Source organism: Vanacampus margaritifer, chromosome 1 (genome assembly GCF_051991255.1).
Source record: "Vanacampus margaritifer isolate UIUO_Vmar chromosome 1, RoL_Vmar_1.0, whole genome shotgun sequence".
NCBI classification, from domain to species: Eukaryota; Metazoa; Chordata; class Actinopteri; order Syngnathiformes; family Syngnathidae; genus Vanacampus; species Vanacampus margaritifer.
In genome coordinates, this window is record NC_135432.1 from 23053283 (window position 1) to 23072914 (window position 19632).

Here is a 19632-nt window from a genome sequence, read left to right on the forward strand (position 1 = left end):
TGTTTTATAATCAGTTGACGCTAGATACACTTGTACAATCTGATGAGATTCATTGAGCATTTTACAAATTTTTATTTTTGATGGTGACAATGTTGACAGGAAAGCAAAAAAAAAAAAAGGTTTATGCTAAATATTTAGCTGCATAGCGCAATTCAAACATAACTAAAGAATGCAAAGCGGCTCACGTTCGTGTCAGATGAACCAATAGTTTTCTCGGGCTAACATCAAATTAGTTGAAATAACATAGCGGATCAGATATCTCGCAGCCCACCTGCTTGCAGCAACAACAACAAAAAGCAGCAGGATAGTTTATTTGAAGTAACATGAGGATGCAACCATTACACATTTTAAAACTAACCCTGACAAAGTCACTAGTTGCCGTGCTCATTTCTTTACAAAAATGCAAAGCGTTTACATTGAGTATTAGGAAAAGAGGCCATTCCTGCTTGGTATTCCATAACAGTGATTCCCAACCACAACATTTTTGATCTCATCATAAGCCTGTGATGTATAGTGACGGTGTTGGGCATCCGCAGAACAATTCAGTTTTTCATGATGGCAGAAGGTATAATCTACCTGTGTAGCACCAGCCACCTTTTTGCAGTTTACGTTGTAAAAGTGAAATTTTTGTGTGGTGTTTTTTTCCTAATGTAAGATATGTACCATATCGCAAAGGTTGGGAAACACATTTTTTTTTTCTCTGTTTTTTTTTTTTTTTTACAAGCAATAGTCAGATAAATATTTTCAGAGAAAATAGAAAAAGGCAAGAGGCTTATGTGTCCTGGCACAAATGCATGGCACCTTCCACATTTTGAGAGGACTTATGTCCAATGTAGCCTCTGTCAGACAACTCCTCTGCTGTGTCCCCAAAGCCATGATAATGTCCATAAAGTAGAAATTCGCCGCAATCAGCTCCTAGTAGGCTCTCTAACTCTGGCTGATGGGAGACACATCCATTGGGACTCCCTGTCAGATGCAATGAGCCGCACATGTCAGCTGAGTTGTGCTGACTGGATGGCAAACCACCCTGCTGCCAAGACAACCGTGTCAAGATTTCGTCGCAGGCGGGAATGCCTTTCATCGGTTCGTCGTCATCGTGGTTAACAGGAGAAGGTGGATGGACGCTCTCAGTGCCGGCAGCAACATTTGGTTGGGGGGCTGGGGGGAGTACATGACCTAAAATGTAATCAAGTGATGTCACTCCACACACACTGAATATTGCCATGCATTTCATGTTTTGTACCACATTCATTTTACTTTGATGCACTCCAGAAAACAGGGAGGTGCAACCTAACCCAACACTATGTTAAAGTACCCAGTTTCATTTAATTCGTCCCAAAATTACTTCTTTATTACAATTATTTGTAGTATAGTTGAAACCTGCTATTCGCAGGGGATAGGGACTGGGCTGCCCCGCGAATTGGAACAAAAAATTAATAACCCCTGTTAGACATTATTAACATTTTTAATTCTTTATTTCATATATTAACCATGTTGAAATGTTTTATAGATGTGAAGTAGGTAAAATAGTGTTGAACTCAGTATAATTTGACCTTAACCTAAGCTGGTACACATTGTTTGGTCTAGAAGTTCCTTCTCAGTGTTTTGTGCGAAAACACATTCTGTTCGAGAGAGAGAGCGCGCACTCCTACAACTATACTACATTAGGAGTTTTTTAATATACAGCCTTCACCCCCCCCCCCAAAAATTCTAAAAAAATAAAAATAAATCCTGATTAACATTCTATATTCATTTTACATGTATAACCCGGGTGGTGGTGGGAGGGTTACCTCAAAACTTTTTTTAAATACTGAAAAAACAATTGGGGAAACAATTTGTAAATATGCAAATCTGCAGGTGCCGGACCGCAAGTATGCGGGGGTCGGTCCACTCTATTGGTATTGGTGCAGAGTGCAAACGTACTTTATATTCCACATTCAGTAGTTGGTAACAGCCCGAGACGGGATCTGGTGTTGGGCTTTGCTGACAAATTTGTTAACTGCCGCAAGCACTTAATGCCATCGGATTGAAGAAAAAATATATGTATATATGGCAAATATAGATGTATTTTCTTAACATTTAATTTGATTGTCATTAATATAGGTACAATATTGTAAACTTTTCCTTATTGAATAACATATTTCAAACATTTGTATTTTTTTGCAGGTGCTAGACCAGATTCATGGCATTTCGATTCATTTCAATGGGGAAAAAGATGAGTTGTGATATGAGCATTTTGAGGTTTTAGCATTCCCGAAATGAATTAAACTCGTATTCCTCAGCACTTGCACTCTATATACTTTTTGGGACATATCATTTGATAGTGTGCCATGAGATTTTTCCCTTATAAAATATGCAAAATGCAATCCCAGTCTGCATCACACACTACAACATGCATTAAGGTTATGTGGTCTACTCACTTCCACAGTTGGATTCCATGCTGTCCTCAAGTTCAGAATGTGGCATCTGCAGTGACACTTCTGCAAGACACCGTCCACAATTAGAGGTCAAATAAAGGTCCACCTATGCTGCTAATGAAAGTAAAGGGAATCATTGTTTACCTCTCCTTGCCTTCTTCATTTGACCGTTCTCAAAAGCAGACTGTAGCCTTTTCCTACAGAGCAGACCAGGACCATGGACGGGGACGTTCCCATTTCTTTCCCCATTGCACTGGAGCTCACCGAGCTGCAGCAGATGCTCCTGCAAGTTGGCAATGAGGCGGAGACAGTCGTCTGAGCCGTGAGTGCGTGCGAGGTCAGCTGCGGTCTGCCCGCTGCTGTTCCTTAAACTGGACAGTAAAGCCAAGATAAGTGAATGGAAAGCAAAACACCACTCGGTCATTTATTGGTAATTAGTGTCTGTAGTTTTTTGAGTAACGTGCTGTTGCTTGGTCAAATTTTTGCTTTCAAATGAGCTAGCTTCACGCCATTCATTGATTTAGGTGGGGAAAAAAATAGGAAAGCGACAATGCAAAATGAAGAAGCTCACACTGAACTAACAATGATGTAAATGGCCTACAGAAGCCAGAAACAGCTCCCGACTCACGCATAGGCCACGCCTAATACACACTTAGTGTTCCAAATTACTATGCAAATGATGTTTTTCTCAATTTTTTATAAAAAGTCTATATATGCAAATTGACTCAGCATAATTCTCACGTCATCAACAGCTAGAGAATAATTTGAATGTTTTTTAACAAACCTTCCAATGATGACTCATATTTTTAAAAATACTACATTTTTATTTCAGTTTTTTTTTTAATCATTGGCAGGCTTGTTTAAAAACATAAAAAAATATTCTCTTACTGTTGATGACTTGAACATTATGCTGATTTCCTTTTGCCACAGGCTGTTAATAGAAATGATAGAAAAAACATAATTTGCTCAATAATTTGTAACAGCACAACACATGGACACTACTTTGTGTATAAATGTGACTTTGAGCTTTATTATTTTTCATAAAACTAGTTTATACATTGTTTTGTTAATTTTTATGCTTTTAACTTTACATTTTACAATCCACTGCACTATCAAACGCGTTTAAAGTCGTAAGTAAATGTACCACTGTATTTGCATTATTTTCTATGGGAACATTATATTCACAAGTTAAACCTTAAACAGGTTGACTACTGTCCTATGTTAGATTAAGTTCAACCTTTAAGCAAAGCTAAGGTGTGGTGGTCATGATTTCCACTTAGCAAGTTACTTACTGTAGTTTAGCACCGGCTATCAGCAGAACTTGGATGCACTCCATGGAAGCTGCCCTGGCAGCTTTGTGGATTGGAGCTTCACCTACCAAATCCTGAAAACACAGGCTAGAAATATTAATATCCTATCAAAATATTAATATCATTAATGTCAATACCACTACATCCCAACCTTAACACACAATAAATATTATGACACAGTGGTATTTGTACCAGTGTCCGGCCGATTAAATCAGCCTGTCGACTAATTGGCCAATATTATCTTCTTCTTTTTTTTAACACATTAAAACATAAGACAAAGATAATGATGTTCAAACATCCCCCACCCGCCAAAATATTTTTCTCCCTGTTGTTAATTTAAACAAACACTAAAGGACAAAGTAGTGGAGAACAGTCAAATTGTCTGCCTTTAATTAATATATTTATTGTTGTAAGACATATCTGCATGCTTGTAGAATGACTAGCGGACACTAGTAGACATAACTGTTACTGCTAGTAATGTTAGTTTTCCACTGCTGCCTTCTGCTACTGTATGACATTTTGGCACTAATAGAAAAACAACTACAACAAGTACATGTCACTAGAGAGTCAAAACTGTGCACTCGGGTTACATATTAACGAGTAGAATTTTATGTCACTGGTCATACTATACCCAGTGGTCAACTACAGTAGTGCATAGTCTTGCCTGAAGTACCATCTAGTTCAAGGGTTAAAGCAAAAAAAAAAAGAAGTTTAAATTGAATTGATCCCAACAATTTTGCAGGGCAGTTGGGCGCACACTGATTCTTTTTAAATAATATTTAGGCATTAATCAGGGATGAAAAATGTGACAAGTACACGACCGCTCTAGGAGGGTATTTGGGAATGCAACATTTTTAAAAATATTTCATAATTAAAAACATCAATTTGGTATATTTTGAGTGATAAAAATCTAGCATACTTAAAAGACAGTATCAATGGATAATAAAATATCTATCCATACATGGTCATGTTATGCTATATATGCAGGGTTGGGAGGCTTACTTTTAAATTGTATTATTATGATACAGTTTCTAGTTACCTGTTAAAACAATGTAGTTATTAACGTAATCCAATCACCATATTATTAAAATAATGTAACAGTGGACCCCAACTACCACAAATTCTAGTGTAACTGACACCCATTTAGATGGATGGATAGATGGATCGATGATGTTTGGATGGATGGATGGGCGCAGATGGGTGGTGAGTTGTTCTGGAAGTAGATTTGCTTTCTCCATAACAGTTGTTGCCATCATATCGTGTGAAATTGGGAAAAAGCGGACAAATAACGCTTAAGAAGACAACATTTACAGATTTACACCCAAATAACCTTGCCTTCATCTTTCACAGACCTGCAGTGCATTACAATCTTAATTATTATTATTTTTTAATTAATTTACAAGATTCCCAACAATAACACATACTTCTACCGGTGCGCCAAAATGCCATGCAGTAATGAAAAAAAAGGTTACTAGAAAGATAGAGTATAGTTGTTCTAGTATATGACATTAACTAATTGTTCAAATAGCTTTCCATAGTGGCCATACTAACTTCATTTACATTTACACTAATATTACAGCTCACCTGCCGGTTGACATCTGCACCAGCCTGCGATAGCCACAAAACACAGCGAGGATGCCCTCCAAGTGCAGCTGTGTGTGTTGGGGTTTGATTGAAGCGACTGGACACCGTGTTCACGTCGCAACCCATCTGCACCAGGCGGATGACACACTCCAACTGCATGGAACCATGAAAACATTCAAATGAGGTGGCTGACAAATGTTTGTTGTTGTTTTTTTTAAATAATTTAGGGGGGACAACACAAGGGCAGAGAGACAGAAAAATAGTAGTTTATCTTACTTTCATCGAGTTTGGCTGCAACCAAATTTAGCTTATTTCTTTGATATAATTACATACTACTAATACTACTTGCTTTGTATGTTGCTGTTCATATACATTCAATTTAAAAAAATCAAGAGTTTGATGTGCTACTATTTGTGTAATATATTTTCTGATCCGTTTCTGTACATATTCAGAGTTATAATATTGTTGCATATACAAATTTATGGGAGTTATTTTGAAATCAGTCAAGCAACATAGTTGGTTCAAACCACGAATGCACATTGCTCATGACATAAATGTTTTAAATTGATTTACTTATTATTTATTTAACTTGTTTTAAGTTTTATTTATTTATTTATTTTTGGTACACGAACTAAATAAACGAACGGGGTCACTCGGCACACTTCCTGTGCGCCTTGGCGCCTAAAGCTACTATTGGCTCGGTGACGTTTACCCGCAACCAATCAAAAATATTCCTAGCCTTTTTTTCCCTTTCTTTTCCACCTCACAACTTTATTGTACACACAAACTTGCTCACCAGTCGCGTTCGACGTTCAAATAACAAAATCTCTTCACTCACTACCTAGACTACCCTATCACTGCTGTATTCGCTCACACGAACACATAATAGCAGAGGAACCACAAAATGTCAACAGTAAATTTGAACCCAATACTTTTTACGACCGTATCATGCCTCTTGCTGTGTGCGTGGAAAAAGCCGACACAACACACGAATATCCTCCTTCTACGAACTTTGAAGCTAATCCGCACCTGTCCACAGTGAGCAGCCCAGTGAATGGGGGTCCAACCGTAGTAGGAGTCCTCGGTTGTTAGATGAGTGTGATGCTGGTACAGTGACAGCAAAGCTCCAAGATCTCCATCACGACAAGCGCGGTGGATAGGGAACATGCTCGTGAACGCCTCATCGTCGCTGGAAAAGTCTCGTTCTATAGACATGAGTAAAGTATGAAAACTCTCCGAGGTTCTTCCTGGTGACACGGAGCCGTCTAAACACGTTTCAATTAAATTCAAACACAAAGGAAGTCGAGATAAGCTTTTCGACTCCGCTGGAAACAAACAAGAACCGGCCTGGATTTATTTCCCAGACTGGTTTGGGCAATGACAGTCGGTTGAAGTGAAAACACGGAAATGAAACCGGGAGTCAGGAAGTCATTTTAAAAATCAGTTTTTTGCGATAATTTATCCGTCGTGGTAAAGTACGAGGATTATTTTTTTTGTCGTGTGTCAATTCGTTTTGAAATTTAAAAAAAAAAGTAAAATCTTTAGTCATACAGTTCTTCCTTTCTTTTACAGGAATCGTTAAATTTGGATTGACAGAAGATAAACGTAGAAAGTGAACCTAGCATAGCATGTCTTCATCATTTGGCGGGTCATCACTTCTCTTGTGTGATGGCGCTAAGGTAAAATCATGTATGATGTAAAATCACTCCAAAACTCATTCACATTTGGCTTTTTGTCTGAACATGCTGTGAAATCGCCCTGGAATTTCAATCATATACATTGACTTTTGTTGCTGTTGATACTGCCTTCGGTAGACTATAATAAAATGTGCGCTCGGAACCTGTTCGCTACTTGTCATGGGTCAGAATAAATGTAATTGAATAAGTCAGCTTTGTCAAAGTCTGCTGTAGACAAGTTTAGTACGATTGAGCTGGATATGAGGAAAATGGGTGATTATGTACCTGAACTGAGGCTATACAGCACTGGCTAACCATTTCCAATTCTAATAATAATCATTTAAAAAGGTTAAGCAATGTTTAACAAACGTCTTGACTAGCGAGCTTTCTCTGTTTGACAAGTTCAGTGTCTGACATCCCCCTATGTCAGGGGCGGGCAAACTCGAGGGCCGGAGTCCTGCAGGTTCTGGATGTTTCCCTTCTCCAACACATCCGATATATGATCAGCTCATCAGCGCCCACTGCATAAGCCTGATAACAATCCTGTTGATTGGAATCAGCTGCGTTGGAGCAGGGAAACATCCAAAACCTGCAGGACTCCGGCCCTCGAGGACCGAGTTTGCCCACCATTGCCCTCTGTCTACCGTCTTCTCCTCAGGATGGTTTTGTTCGAGTGAGGAAAAGAGACCTGGAAAAGTTAACCACAGAGGTTATGCAGTTAAGGGAGTTCCTGCCTAAAGTTGTAAACGGTGATTTGATTGACATGCTACACAAAACTCGAGTAACAAAAACAGGTAAGATATGCTGAACCTATGACTGGAATTATATATCCACCCATCCATTTTCTGCAGAATTTTCTCAAGCAAATTACTTAGAGAAGACAAGCCTTGTGATGGACAGGTTTTGACCTAAATACCACTCAGATCAGATCAGTTCCATCAATATGACCCTGAACCCATCATCACTTAATTTGTCAGAAAAGTAGTATATATTAATAATAAATATATCTTTGTTTATATATCTATGCCGGTGACGTATAGGGACAGGCAGGACAAACAAATGCTCTTCAAATAGATGGCAGAAGGTATACAATAAACCTGTTGCCATTCATTCATACAAGAGAATCATATAAGTCATAACTTCTGGCAAGTATTTCAACTTTGTGTTCAATTAAACAGATTAAGATTTCCCACGGAGAAAGTCAGTTTGGGAATAAAGATATTATTTAAGTATTAATACTTTTTGTGACATTTTTGTTTGGTGGTGTACAATGAGATGTTACTAATGTACAATGGTGGTTGCGTTGGCTCAATAAAGGCTAGGAAGCACTAGTGTTGAAATTAATGTAGGAGAGCAGATGATAGTGTTGATTATCTTCATAACCCCAGTTTCCTTGCTTTTCTCTAATTGTGTGAATATGGAGAGACTGATACATAACTGAATGTTGATGTGACTCAAAATTACTATTGTCGTGATTCTTCATGTGTTCATATGTGTGTGTCTGTGAATAGTGAAAGAGCATCTTACACAGGAACAAGAGCATTTAAAGCAGGAGTGTCTTCATCTTCAGTCCAGACTGGAGGTGTTGCAAATTGAATGTCAGAGAGAGAGAGAGGTGAGAGCTACAGGTCTGGATCTGGATACATTTTTAACAGTAGTTTTAACAACAACAATTTCAGCATCATGAGATTCAATACGTCACCAATTTTGCCTTTACAAATATAACAATATGTTCAAATCGGCTTAACTTTTTTATTTTTAGAAAGGTGTTCATTTAAAAAAAAAAATTGCGGTGGTGTAATTATATTACAGATGGCTTGTTTTTACAGTCCCTTAGCATGCAGTGAAATTTTTATACAATTGCAAACTATAACCACAGTAAAAAGTAATTATGATTCAACTGGAGAATGGAGAAGTGTATGCCTTGCACAAATAATAGGCAATTTATTGTATTATTGTTAAATGGAATTGTGTGATCCCTTGTTATTAAAATGAGTGATGCGAGGCTTGATTTGTGTGTGATTAGACGGTTAAAGCCTAATTCAAATTATTCAACACCATAGATTACAAATATTGCTATGATGATTTTAGGCCAAAATCTTAAGATACACACATTTTTACCACAATGTTGACTAATTAAAGTAATTACTTCAAATCATCTCATTTATTTTATTTATAGGTACAAGTACACTGTGTCATTACAAACAGGTTTTAGTCATGTTATTTAACATTGACATAATTAATTGCAAGTTTTCAACCATGAAATTACAAAGTGTGTCACTGTAGGAAAGTAATGAAAACTATAACATGGTGGGAAAGATGCATTGATAATTGGTAATCAAAAAGTCTGTGGAGAATCATTCGGCTGCTCGAGATTTCCCCACACCTACCTTCTTTATACATGCCAAACTTATGGATTTTTTCTATGGCACATGCTTACTCGACAATATTCATGGAAATTGAGTAGGTCAATTTATGAGTTATCTTAGTCGATGACTCATTGCATAAAAACATAATCACCCTAGTATAGGTAACTACAGTATGCCTTTGCGCTATACACTGAGCAGTATTATCTTTGTGAAGGATTTTTTTTTTTAAATACATCTCTTAGGTTCCTCCATTTTGTGAAATGGTGCAACTCTTCAAATCAAATCTGTTGAATTGATAACTGATTTACTCAGTGTGTGTGTTTTCTGTCCATTTTATGTGTGCAGGAGAAATTGCTGTTACGTGAGCAACTCTGGCAGAGTGGAGCCGAGTTGCAGCAACAGGCTGACTACTGCTTCAGTCTTGGTTCTGCAGTGTGCAGCCTTCTGTGGAACTGCTCTACAAGTGAAGACATGGTTAAACAGTGGCTAGCTGATGTAAGACTTCTCTGTGTGTGTTACTGTTTTGTTGTGCGGTGAATCGCCACTATTCACGGACAATAGGGACAGATTCCTGCCGCATATAGGGAAATTCTATAAGTAATTGACACACCGCTAAAAGGGGTTTGTAATTGCCTACAGATGCCATAAGACAGTGTCAAAACACTGGCATGCAGTTTAGATTGATTTGTTTACGGTGGCCTGTAAGTTTGTAACAGCAAATCCATCCATCCATTTTCTGAACCGTTTATCACAAAGAAAAATGAGGAAAGCATCGTTATCATGCATTTAGTGTGTACACAATAATGAACCAATGTTATATAAATGACTATTTAGTAGTTAAATTATCAAACAAAATGCATGAGGCTTATCAATAGTATTAGCTTGCAAAACTCAAATAAAGCCAGAAAATATGACTAAAAACTTACAAATTACAAAAAAACAAAACAAAAATAATTTAATATAATGGGTTGGTCATCTTGAAGAACTTTTGGCGGCAAATCAACAGTTTAAAACAGGACAAAGATTTCATTAAAAGCTTCTCAAACTACCAATCAAAAGTCTTCACTTGGCAAAAGCGGGTTGAAAGTTGTACTCTACTACGACCACTAGATGTCCTCCATAGCATTTCGGAGAACATCATTTTCTGCCATACTGTATATGCAGAAGTAATGCAATTTATGCAGTAATTAGAAAACAAGAAACAAAGGAGGCAAAAAAATAAGTTAAAGGTGCAGTCTGATATCTAAGATGTTAGCAAGATCACACAACTTGCGTCCTAGACCAATGCTACACCCCAAACAAGCACACGACATGCACTGACATGAACTTAAGACAGGCATTGTGTACAAGCAAATGCTTGCCAAGGTTGCTACCTTGGTAGCATGCATGGCTTATTCATCTTGGAAAGTTTCCAGACATGAAATGTTACTGGTTTGTTGTTGGACTTTATGGAATATACAATCAATAAAAAATAGAAGAGACGTGGTCAACTTACCTGACAACCCGGTGAGAGTGATGATTTAATGGTGGTTTTCCAGGCCCAGCGATGCAGCCCTCCGATTATCCTATAGGAAATCATCATGACAAATATTAAGCCTTCAGTCTCGGGTTGGCCATTATAGTCACATCGCACCATTGACAAGTTTAGAAATGATAATTAAAAAAATAAATTAGATGAATAAAATGGAACCAAGAATTTTACAATTTTAATAATATAAAATAAAAAAATAAAATAATAGAACGCTGCCACTGTCAAGTCATACTGACACTTTGGCAAGAAGTGATTTTTTTTTTTAAGGCTGCGAACTACCTTTTATCAAAGAAAAATGCAAAATCAAGTTCTTTGTAAAGGCTTGACAATGGCATATATTCAATCCCATAGGCCTGTACAGTGGATCGGTAAAAAAATAAATCAGCAAATTGTTGAACTTGTGCGAATGGCGAACCGCAAATCTGTGGAGGTTCACTGCGCTTCTGTATAACTTTTGTGTACCCATCGTGTGTTCAATTCTTTTGGAGTAGGGAAGCCTGCCGGCCTTTCTAACTGTGGCCACTCAGACTCTGGGGAGCTTTGTGAGAACTCTCGATGAGGATGTGAAGAGTCGATCTGAGGACTACAATACCCAAGAGTACCAATTTGTTTTGGCGCTCGCTGGAACCATTACTAGTAAGAAGCAGTCATACACAAGTATTTTGAAAAAAACTAGGTTCATGAAACTATGCCTACTGTAACTGCTTTTTGCTTCTTGCCAATCAGACATAGCGGCTGTGACCAGTGGGCGCGATTTCTTGTCTGGCTCAGCGCATGATCTGTTGGACACGTTGATAAAGCTGTTAGAGCTGATGAAGCCTGGTGCATTCCCCAAACTAAAAGTGTACGTATGGAGATTTATATTTATTGGTTTAATTGATTCCTTTAATTCTTTTAAGCAACCATCTCATTGATGTGCTTTTCTTGCACTAACAAGATGACTGCAGAGAGGAACTAATTTACAAAAATAGTCAGTTTGCTAGAAACAGACAACATGAGTGTAATCATTTCTATATTGTGTCTATAAATCTTAGTTGATGAGGTAATTTACATGATTTAGATGTGAGTAAATGTTTTTAACAATTCAAATTCTTTCTTCTCAGCAAGGTGTGCTGTGTTCATGTTTTTGTTTATTGCTGGTGTTTTGCTGCAGATTGATGCTAATGGGTCTCTATAATGCCAGTATCAGTGTGAAGGGGCTCAAGTACATAATTGAGAACCCAGCACTGCTGCCTCTTATTTGGACTCTGCTTGAAGGTAAATAGTTAGAGGAAAGAAAATCTTAAAAGGATGACAAGATAATGTCAAATAAACTGAATAAAAATGTCCAGTTTAAGTTAATAACTTTCAGAGCTATAATTACAAAGCTCCTGTGCATTGTTGATGAATTCCTCACTAGATGGTGCTGTCACCTCAATATGAACTGAATTAATGGCTCATGCTTTTTCACATTATTTTCTATCCATCCATCCATCCATCCATCTATCCACCCACCCTTTTTGAATACTGCTCTTCCTCAATTGGGGTCTATCTCAGCTGACTTTTAGGCCAAGGAGCAGAATGCTTTTTCTGTGATGTAATTAATTAACAACCATTCGTACACACACACATTCACACTTATGGACATTATAGAGTCCAACATCCATGTTTTTGGAATGTGTGAGGAAGCTGAAGAAAAACTCGCAAAAGCACAGTGAGAAATAACTCCACACAGTGGCAATCCAATGTTGAGTGTTCTCATCAAAATTAAAGGAGTGATCAACAAGTTTATTTGGAGACTTCATCTACAACGCCATGTGCCTTACATATATTTGTCTATGTAACAGACAGATCATGGGAAGTGTGCCTCCACTCCTTGCGTCTCCTGCAGTCAGTGTTACTGGAGGATGTAGCGCAGCCTCGCCTGGGCGCGGCTCTGCAGGATTCAGACCTCCAGGCCCATATTAGCAGGTTTACCTCCAGTGCTCAGCCTGCCTTGAGACTGTTAGCTCAGCAGACCTTGGCGGACCTCCAGGTGCTCATGCAGGTAACACATTCCAAAATAGTGTGATTGGGTGCAATTTTTGACAGGTGATGAGTAACTTAACACTAAATATGATTGTTGGGTTAAAAAGCACCATTTGGACAGGAAAGTAAGATAGTAAAAAAATAAGATAGTAAATGTTTGTAACATAAGGTTTAAAAGGGATTCAAATATTTTACCGATTTTAGTGTAAAGCACATAACTGTAAATTACAGGAACATACAAAAATACAGTAAAGATAATCCAGAAATTTGGTGGGCTAAAAATGTGATAATAGTTAATGACCACCTTACTGCAAATGCATGTGAACCAAAACATTTGTGTGTTTCCAGGCTCAAGGATGTCAACAGAAAAAACAGTGACATGCCTTTCAATGTTTTGTTGACCTGTTTTCCTCAGTTTTGTTTTGCCCTATTCTGTTCTTGTTTGGGAAGACTCATGGTACAGAGAGTTGACCAGAGCAGTTAGATGAGTGTGTGTTAATGTGTGTGTGTGTTTGTGTATGACTTGTTTGTTGTAGAGTCATTTTGAAACATCTATGCATATCATATTGGAGTTATGTGCAAAGAAAATTAAAGAGGAAGTTTGCATATTCTGGTTTCATTACAATGAATGTCCGTAAATACTTCAGGGCAATTGATGACACAGGAGTAGCCTTCTGATAATTTTGCAGCTTTATTATGTTTTTCTTTCGCATGGACTTCTCATTATCGAGGTATCCAGTGAACAAGGCATGGACTAAAAGACAGGATATATTGGAGACATGAGAGTAGAAGGTTCAAAGGGGTCTGAGCATGAATGGAAGCCGTCAGCGCTTTGAACTTTAAAGAAATATGTGACAAAATAAGTCTGATGTTACCTGCAAGCCAAACAATCATGAGGACCTTAATTTCAGCATCTTCACTGGGACATTTTTGTTAAAACCAGACTACTAGTGATGCTCTAGGAGTATGCTAAGAATTATTTTGAGAGAAAATAATGAAGCACGAAGGACCCATGTGTCCTTGATAGGGAAAAGAGGAAGAATGAGTGGAGGATACGAGGCTGCCGTCCTATTTGGTCGACGCCCACCACACGAGCCTTTAGGAAGAGGCAGCAGCATTGGGCTTGTCATCACGAGTGACAGGGATGTTGCGCTCACTACGGCCGGATTCGTTCCCTCCGCTAACCTTTGGCCCGGTCAGTGTCAGCAGGCCGTCAGTGGAGAGAGTGCAGGTAATGGCGGATTGGTCCACGCTGGATGGGAGGCGGTAGCGGCGGTGAAATTCACGGGAGATGTAACCGTGGTCATCCTGGAAGACAAATAGGTTAAGACCAAGCAAATTTGCACAAACCTACTGGAAAAAAATGAATGGCTATGACTCACCTGTCTTTCTCCATGCTTGCCTTGGATCTCCACATAGTCGTCTGTGACCTTCACACTCAGCTCGTCAGGAGAAAAGTGCTTGACATCCAGGTAGACCGTGAACTTTTCCTTGTCAGACCTCACCTGGGGAATGTATTAGCAGAGACAGAAATGTAAGTGAATCGAGACAGGCAGTTCCAGCTTGCTTTTACCTCTGACATTCCGGAGTTGGAAGAATCCAAAAAGCTACGGAACAGTGACTGTCTGTAATAGGGGCTGATAGTGGAGGCAGTGTAGGGGAAGAGGTCGTAATCGAACATGCCCTCTCCAAAAAACTGGTCGAAGAGTCGAGCTGGGTAAATGGAGCCTAGGGCGCGTCTGAACCAGGGGTGCTGGATGGCAATATCCATGACTGCGGAGAGGTTTTGGTCTGGTACAGCTTGGCTTGGCTTAGGTGTTGAAATGTGGCTGCTCAGCTTGGGGTGCAGCAAGTGAAGAGAGTAATCAAAGAACGATGTTGAAAACAGCGAGTGGATAAGAGAAACCTGGGTGTTTTCTGCCCAACGGCTGCATCCTCTTTATATACCTAAGAACCAGAAAGAGGGGCTTTAGCCACGATCCCTCTGGAATGGCATTATGTCATGTTGCGTTTAGCACACTCAGCAGAATTTGAGTTGAGGATGGACAGACTGGGGGTGGGGATGGGGGTGTTTCAGGGTCCAGGGGCTGGCGTGACTCAGTGCCACCTACACGCCAGACACCCGGGGCTGCCAATACAAACTGCTCTTGATGTGGAAGGCATGGCCAATACAATAAGGCCAGGAAGCAATGCGCAGCTCTGTATTGTTCCGCATGGGTGTCTGGGCCAAGTGTAGATTTAGAGACATTGTTGGGCAAAGGAAGAAAAGGTTCGGTGAAGGTGAGCTGAAAAATGAATGCAAACATTTTACCTACAGTATATGCAATGAAAACAATAATTTATCTACCGGGGGTGGAGGGGGGGGGGTGTACAAACCTATCTCACCCTCTGTGAAAAAGTAATTGCCCCCTTTGTTAAATCACGAAGCAACTGTGACTAACCACAGCTGTGGAAAATAGTTCAATTTCACAGGACACACGCAAACCTAATTGCCACAACCTTTGTTGAATCAAAAACTCACTTTAAAGAAGAAGTCAACCTTAAACATTTCTTGGCAACAATATATTATATGTGACCTCACTAGTCTAAACTGAACAGATTTGTGGAGTAAGAGTTATGCAGCAACATCCAGTCATTTTTATCCATTTCAGGAGGCGGCCATTTTGCTGTCGACTGAAGAAAACATCACAGTTGCTCAGGGCTCAGGCAACGACCAATCACAGCTCACTTGTTTTCTGAAGCTGAGCTGTGATTGATTGTTACCTGAGACCTGAGCAACTGTGATATAATTTTACTCGACAGCAAGTGGCAAAATGGCTGCCTTCTGATATTGATACCCCCCCCCGGTGGATTCCACTAACGCAATATTACTGTATTTAGACTAGTGGGGCTGCATAGAACACATTATTGGCAATACTTTTTTGGGGGGTGGGCTTCCCTTTTAAATTGAATTGTTATACAAAGTGAATTAGGTTACAACATCTCAAGAACAAACGCATCATACTACAAGCCAAAGAAATTGGCTCATGCAGCAGGACACACCAGCAAGTCCATCTCAGAATGACACAAAAAGAACAAAATTAAGGCTTTGGAGTGGCCAAATCAAAGTCTGGTTTTAAATCCAGTTGAGGTGCTGTGGTGTGACCTTGAACAGGCAGTTCATGCACAAAAAAAAAAAAAACTCTCTTATATGGCAGAGTGGAAACAATTCTGCAAAAAAGAGTAGTCCAAAATTCCTCCACATGGGTGTGAAAGACTCATACTGTAGTCATCACCAATTATCGCAAACGTTTGATTTAAGTTATTGCTGCCAATGGTGACTCAACTCGCTATTAGGTTCAAGGGTCAGATAGGTTTGTATTTTCACCAGAAACATGTCATACTGGTCATTCTCAACCTTTTTTCTTCTTCTCGCTGCTCCATAACTCAGCAGGAAATCTATTGATATAAAAGTCAACCATCTCCATAGTCAAAACTTTACCAGGAAAATATTTCTTTTTTCATCGCTGCCTGCTGTCCTTTTTCATCCGTCTCTTCCCTTGTGAGTGCAAGTATAAAATTATACGAGCGAAAGCACACAGGATGACAACAGATTAAACAAACTGAACAGAGCTCTGGTTTTTCATCAAAGTCAGTTATGCATGCTTACTCACTTCAGGGAGATTTCCAATGGAGCGTCCTTATTTTAGTCACCAGGCATTAATTTCCCAATTTGTCTCAGAAAGCCTGATTTATTGAAAATGTCCAAACATCAGATGTAATATTTAAAACATATATATTTGGTGCCAGTGGCAGCACAGTGGCTGAGTAGTTAGTTTTCTTGTCTGTGTAGCAAAGAAGTGTCTGCGGCTTGACCATGCTGACTTTTGGAATGAAGTTGGCAGGTTATCTCTGTTCTTTGAGTTCTCTCAAAGTACTGATACTGTGGTTATCTCACAAAGTTAATGAAGATGACCCTTTAGTTACTGTAAGCATCAATGAGAGTGTGAATGGTTGTCTTTTGTCACATGCCTGGACTTGTCAACCTCTCCGTTAAATTAAAATAATCAAGGATAAGATTTGTGTTTAGTGGGTGAGCAAGTGAGAATTCCTCTACAGAGAAAGTATCACTTTATGCTGATATGTTTTTAATTTCTCAGAGAAACCAAGTGATCCTTTTCAAACTTTGGTATGAATAGAGAGATTTACTTTGAAATTCCTTATTGCTTTTAAAAATTGTTAAATGTCAACATAGTCCACATTAAAGCACCTTGTTTGCTGGATGTGAGAAGATCTAATTAAATGTGTCAAGCACGATAGCATAATAGGTTATAATTTTATTTCTGGAATATGAGCACTCTTTTGTTTTTTGGGCATTTAGACAATGTAGGCACTATGCGTGTTTACAACCATGTAGTCTATTTTCAACGTCAATTTGCTGTAGAGTATTGCTTAAATTTATGGTAGCAACATCAACAATTAAAGACCACAAATCTTAACATTCAGTTTTGACAAAATGTATAAAATGCACCCAAAAAAAAGGGTTATTTCCCATGCCCGCTTCACCACTAGTGGTATTAGGCTAATCCTGCTGGGCTTTGGCCTGCTAACACAGGGGCTTAGTTGCTCCATATAATCGTGGGCCAAGAGCAACTGAGCCGGTCAGCCGCATCTGTTGTAGGGTAGGGTGGTAGAGGTTGTCCGAAGTTCGGGGTCGGCTCGCTGCTGCCGACCGGACACAGACGTTGATTAGACTGGCTCCAGATCACCAGAGTCAGCACTCTGGCTTTTTAATCAATGGGACAGACAATGAATGTGTGTTCAAACGAGCTGTTTTGGCCTTCAACCTATCTCCTTCTGGCTGTGTGAACATGCACTTATTCATTCATTCTGAGTTTGATATGCACATGGCAGCAGGAAGGATCAAAAAGAACACATTTATTATAATAATATTGCATTTATATTTGAATATAACTCCAAAGCTGCCAAATAAAGACACTGCAATGAAACATAAAAAACAGTAGACCCCCCCCCCCCGCCCCTCCAAAGGGACTCGCTATGTCTTGTTATTGTATCGCTCTTGGAATGTATCGTTATAGCAACATATATATTGCTATCTTCATAATGATACATTAAAATAACAAGAATCAGCGATAATCCATACAAATTACAAACAATCATACTACATTTCTCTATCCATCTCCTACAATTTATTCGGGGTCGGGTCATGAGGGCAGCAGCATGAGCAGGGAAGGAAAACTTCTTTCTCCCCAGCCACTTCATCAAGCTTGTCCGGGGAAAACCCAAGTCTTTTACATTGCGCAAATAAATTTGAACAATTTGAGAGCAAGCTGCTTCCGCCTCTGCCAAAGTGCTTGGGCTGGGAATTGAACCCAGGCCTCTCGCATGGCAAGCGAGAATTCTACCATTGAACCACCAATGCTCTGTGATGACTGCCTAATAGGGTGTAGACCTCCACTAAGGCAAAACATTTTCAAGGGACTCGCTAGTTATCTAGAATTATGCTCGCGGCAGTGTTGCCATAATGATACTGTTTTTGTTGTTGTTTTTGTGGAAAAAACAACACAGTGAGATGATGGTCAATTGCGGTAACAAAACTTGCTGATTTTGCAGTTGATAATATCGCATTGAGGAAATATATTAGAACATTTTAAGACTAAGCTGCTGCTGACTCTTATACATTACCAACACTTAATGCTAACCACGCATCACAATTTCAATAAATTGTGAGAACAGATTTGAGACTCTGCTGCTGCATCTGAGAAGGTAATTTGCATTGGCTGGTAATCAAACCCAGGCCTCTCATATGGCAAGCGAGAATTCTACCACTAAACTAAAAAACAATGTCCTGTGGGTCAATAATGACTTCAGGCCTGTGGCTCTAACTTCCATTGTTATGAAGTGTTTCGAGAGGCTGATGGTGACTCGGCTCAGGGGGGAGGTGGATGCACACTTAGACTCCCTTCAGTTTGCCTACAAGGGGGGTCGCGGCACTGACGATGCTATCAACAGCATCACACATCTGGTCAGCAAACACCTGGACGGCCCGAAAGCTTATGCACATGTGTTGTTCGTTGACTTTAGCTCAGCGTTCAACACAATGCAGCCACACCTGCTTTTGGGTAAACTGAAGGAGATGAATGTGAACCCGTACATCTCGAGGTGGTATCACTCCTTCCTGACACAGCGCACACAGCAAGTCAGGGTCAACAGCTCCCTCTCGGAACCCAGATTGATAAGCACAGGCGCCCCACAGGGCTGCGTCAGCTCCCCGGTCCTCTTCACGTTGTACACAAATGATTGTGTGACATCACACCCAGAGAACTTTATCATTAAGTTCTCTGATGACACAGCTATCGTCAGCTTGCTGCAGGCCGGCGGTAGCCCACTGGACTATTTCTCAGAAATAGAGAAATTTGTCCAGTGGTGTGACCTGAATCATCTTGTGCTCAATGTGGGGAAGACAGAGGAGGTGATATTTGATCCAAAAACTGTTGGTGACCACAGGCCAGTCGTCATTAAAAGCAACCACATCAGCCAGGTGGCTTCATACAGGTATCTGGGGGTCCACATCGACAACACACTCAGCTGGAGGGTACATGTTGGAAGTCTCTGCTCCAAACTCCAACAGCGTCTCTATTTCCTACGCAGACTGAGGGTCTATGGAGTGGAGCAGAGGATCATGCTGTTGTTCTACCGGGCTGCATTGGAAAGTATCATCAGATACGGCATTGCGGC

The 19632-nt window shown here is 39.6% G+C and overlaps 3 protein-coding genes and 1 non-coding gene across 6 annotated transcripts; 1 reads left to right on the plus strand and 3 right to left on the minus strand.

The window, feature by feature from the left end:
• Positions 1–52: 52 nt before the first annotated feature.
• Positions 53–6658, minus strand: LOC144062967 (ankyrin repeat domain-containing protein 10-like). 2 transcript variants are annotated; one of them, XM_077584828.1, is made up of 6 exons: positions 6341–6658; positions 5312–5464; positions 3710–3801; positions 2562–2788; positions 2421–2480; positions 53–1158 (listed from the first exon to the last, which is right to left on the minus strand). In XM_077584828.1, the coding sequence occupies exons 1-6, from the start codon at positions 6524–6526 to the stop codon at positions 773–775; spliced, it is 1104 nt and encodes a 367-aa protein (XP_077440954.1). In that variant the 5' UTR covers positions 6527–6658; the 3' UTR covers positions 53–772. The 2 variants fall into 2 exon arrangements, with proteins under 2 accessions (XP_077440954.1, XP_077440945.1); XM_077584819.1 differs by having other exon boundaries at positions 53–1176.
• On the plus strand, positions 2323–13502 carry hsf2bp (heat shock transcription factor 2 binding protein). 2 transcript variants are annotated; one of them, XM_077584839.1, is made up of 11 exons: positions 2323–2506; positions 2601–5495; positions 6884–6990; positions 7646–7781; positions 8499–8602; positions 9702–9851; positions 11379–11523; positions 11614–11731; positions 12041–12144; positions 12714–12913; positions 13243–13502. In XM_077584839.1, the coding sequence occupies exons 3-11, from the start codon at positions 6940–6942 to the stop codon at positions 13270–13272; spliced, it is 1038 nt and encodes a 345-aa protein (XP_077440965.1). In that variant the 5' UTR covers positions 2323–2506; positions 2601–5495; positions 6884–6939; the 3' UTR covers positions 13273–13502. The 2 variants fall into 2 exon arrangements, with proteins under 2 accessions (XP_077440965.1, XP_077440975.1); XM_077584849.1 differs by lacking the exons at positions 2323–2506; positions 2601–5495 and adding an exon at positions 6488–6786.
• A 70-nt stretch (positions 13503–13572) lies between these two features.
• On the minus strand, positions 13573–14818 carry cryaa (crystallin, alpha A). The gene is made up of 3 exons (XM_077584864.1): positions 14468–14818; positions 14277–14399; positions 13573–14202 (listed from the first exon to the last, which is right to left on the minus strand). Exons 1-3 carry the CDS (start codon positions 14663–14665, stop codon positions 13993–13995), a joined length of 531 nt encoding a protein of 176 aa, XP_077440990.1. The 5' UTR covers positions 14666–14818; the 3' UTR covers positions 13573–13992.
• A 3427-nt stretch (positions 14819–18245) lies between these two features.
• On the minus strand, positions 18246–18316 carry trnag-gcc (transfer RNA glycine (anticodon GCC)). The gene has a single exon. It is a non-coding gene; the product is annotated as a tRNA-Gly (tRNA).
• Positions 18317–19632: the final 1316 nt, after the last annotated feature.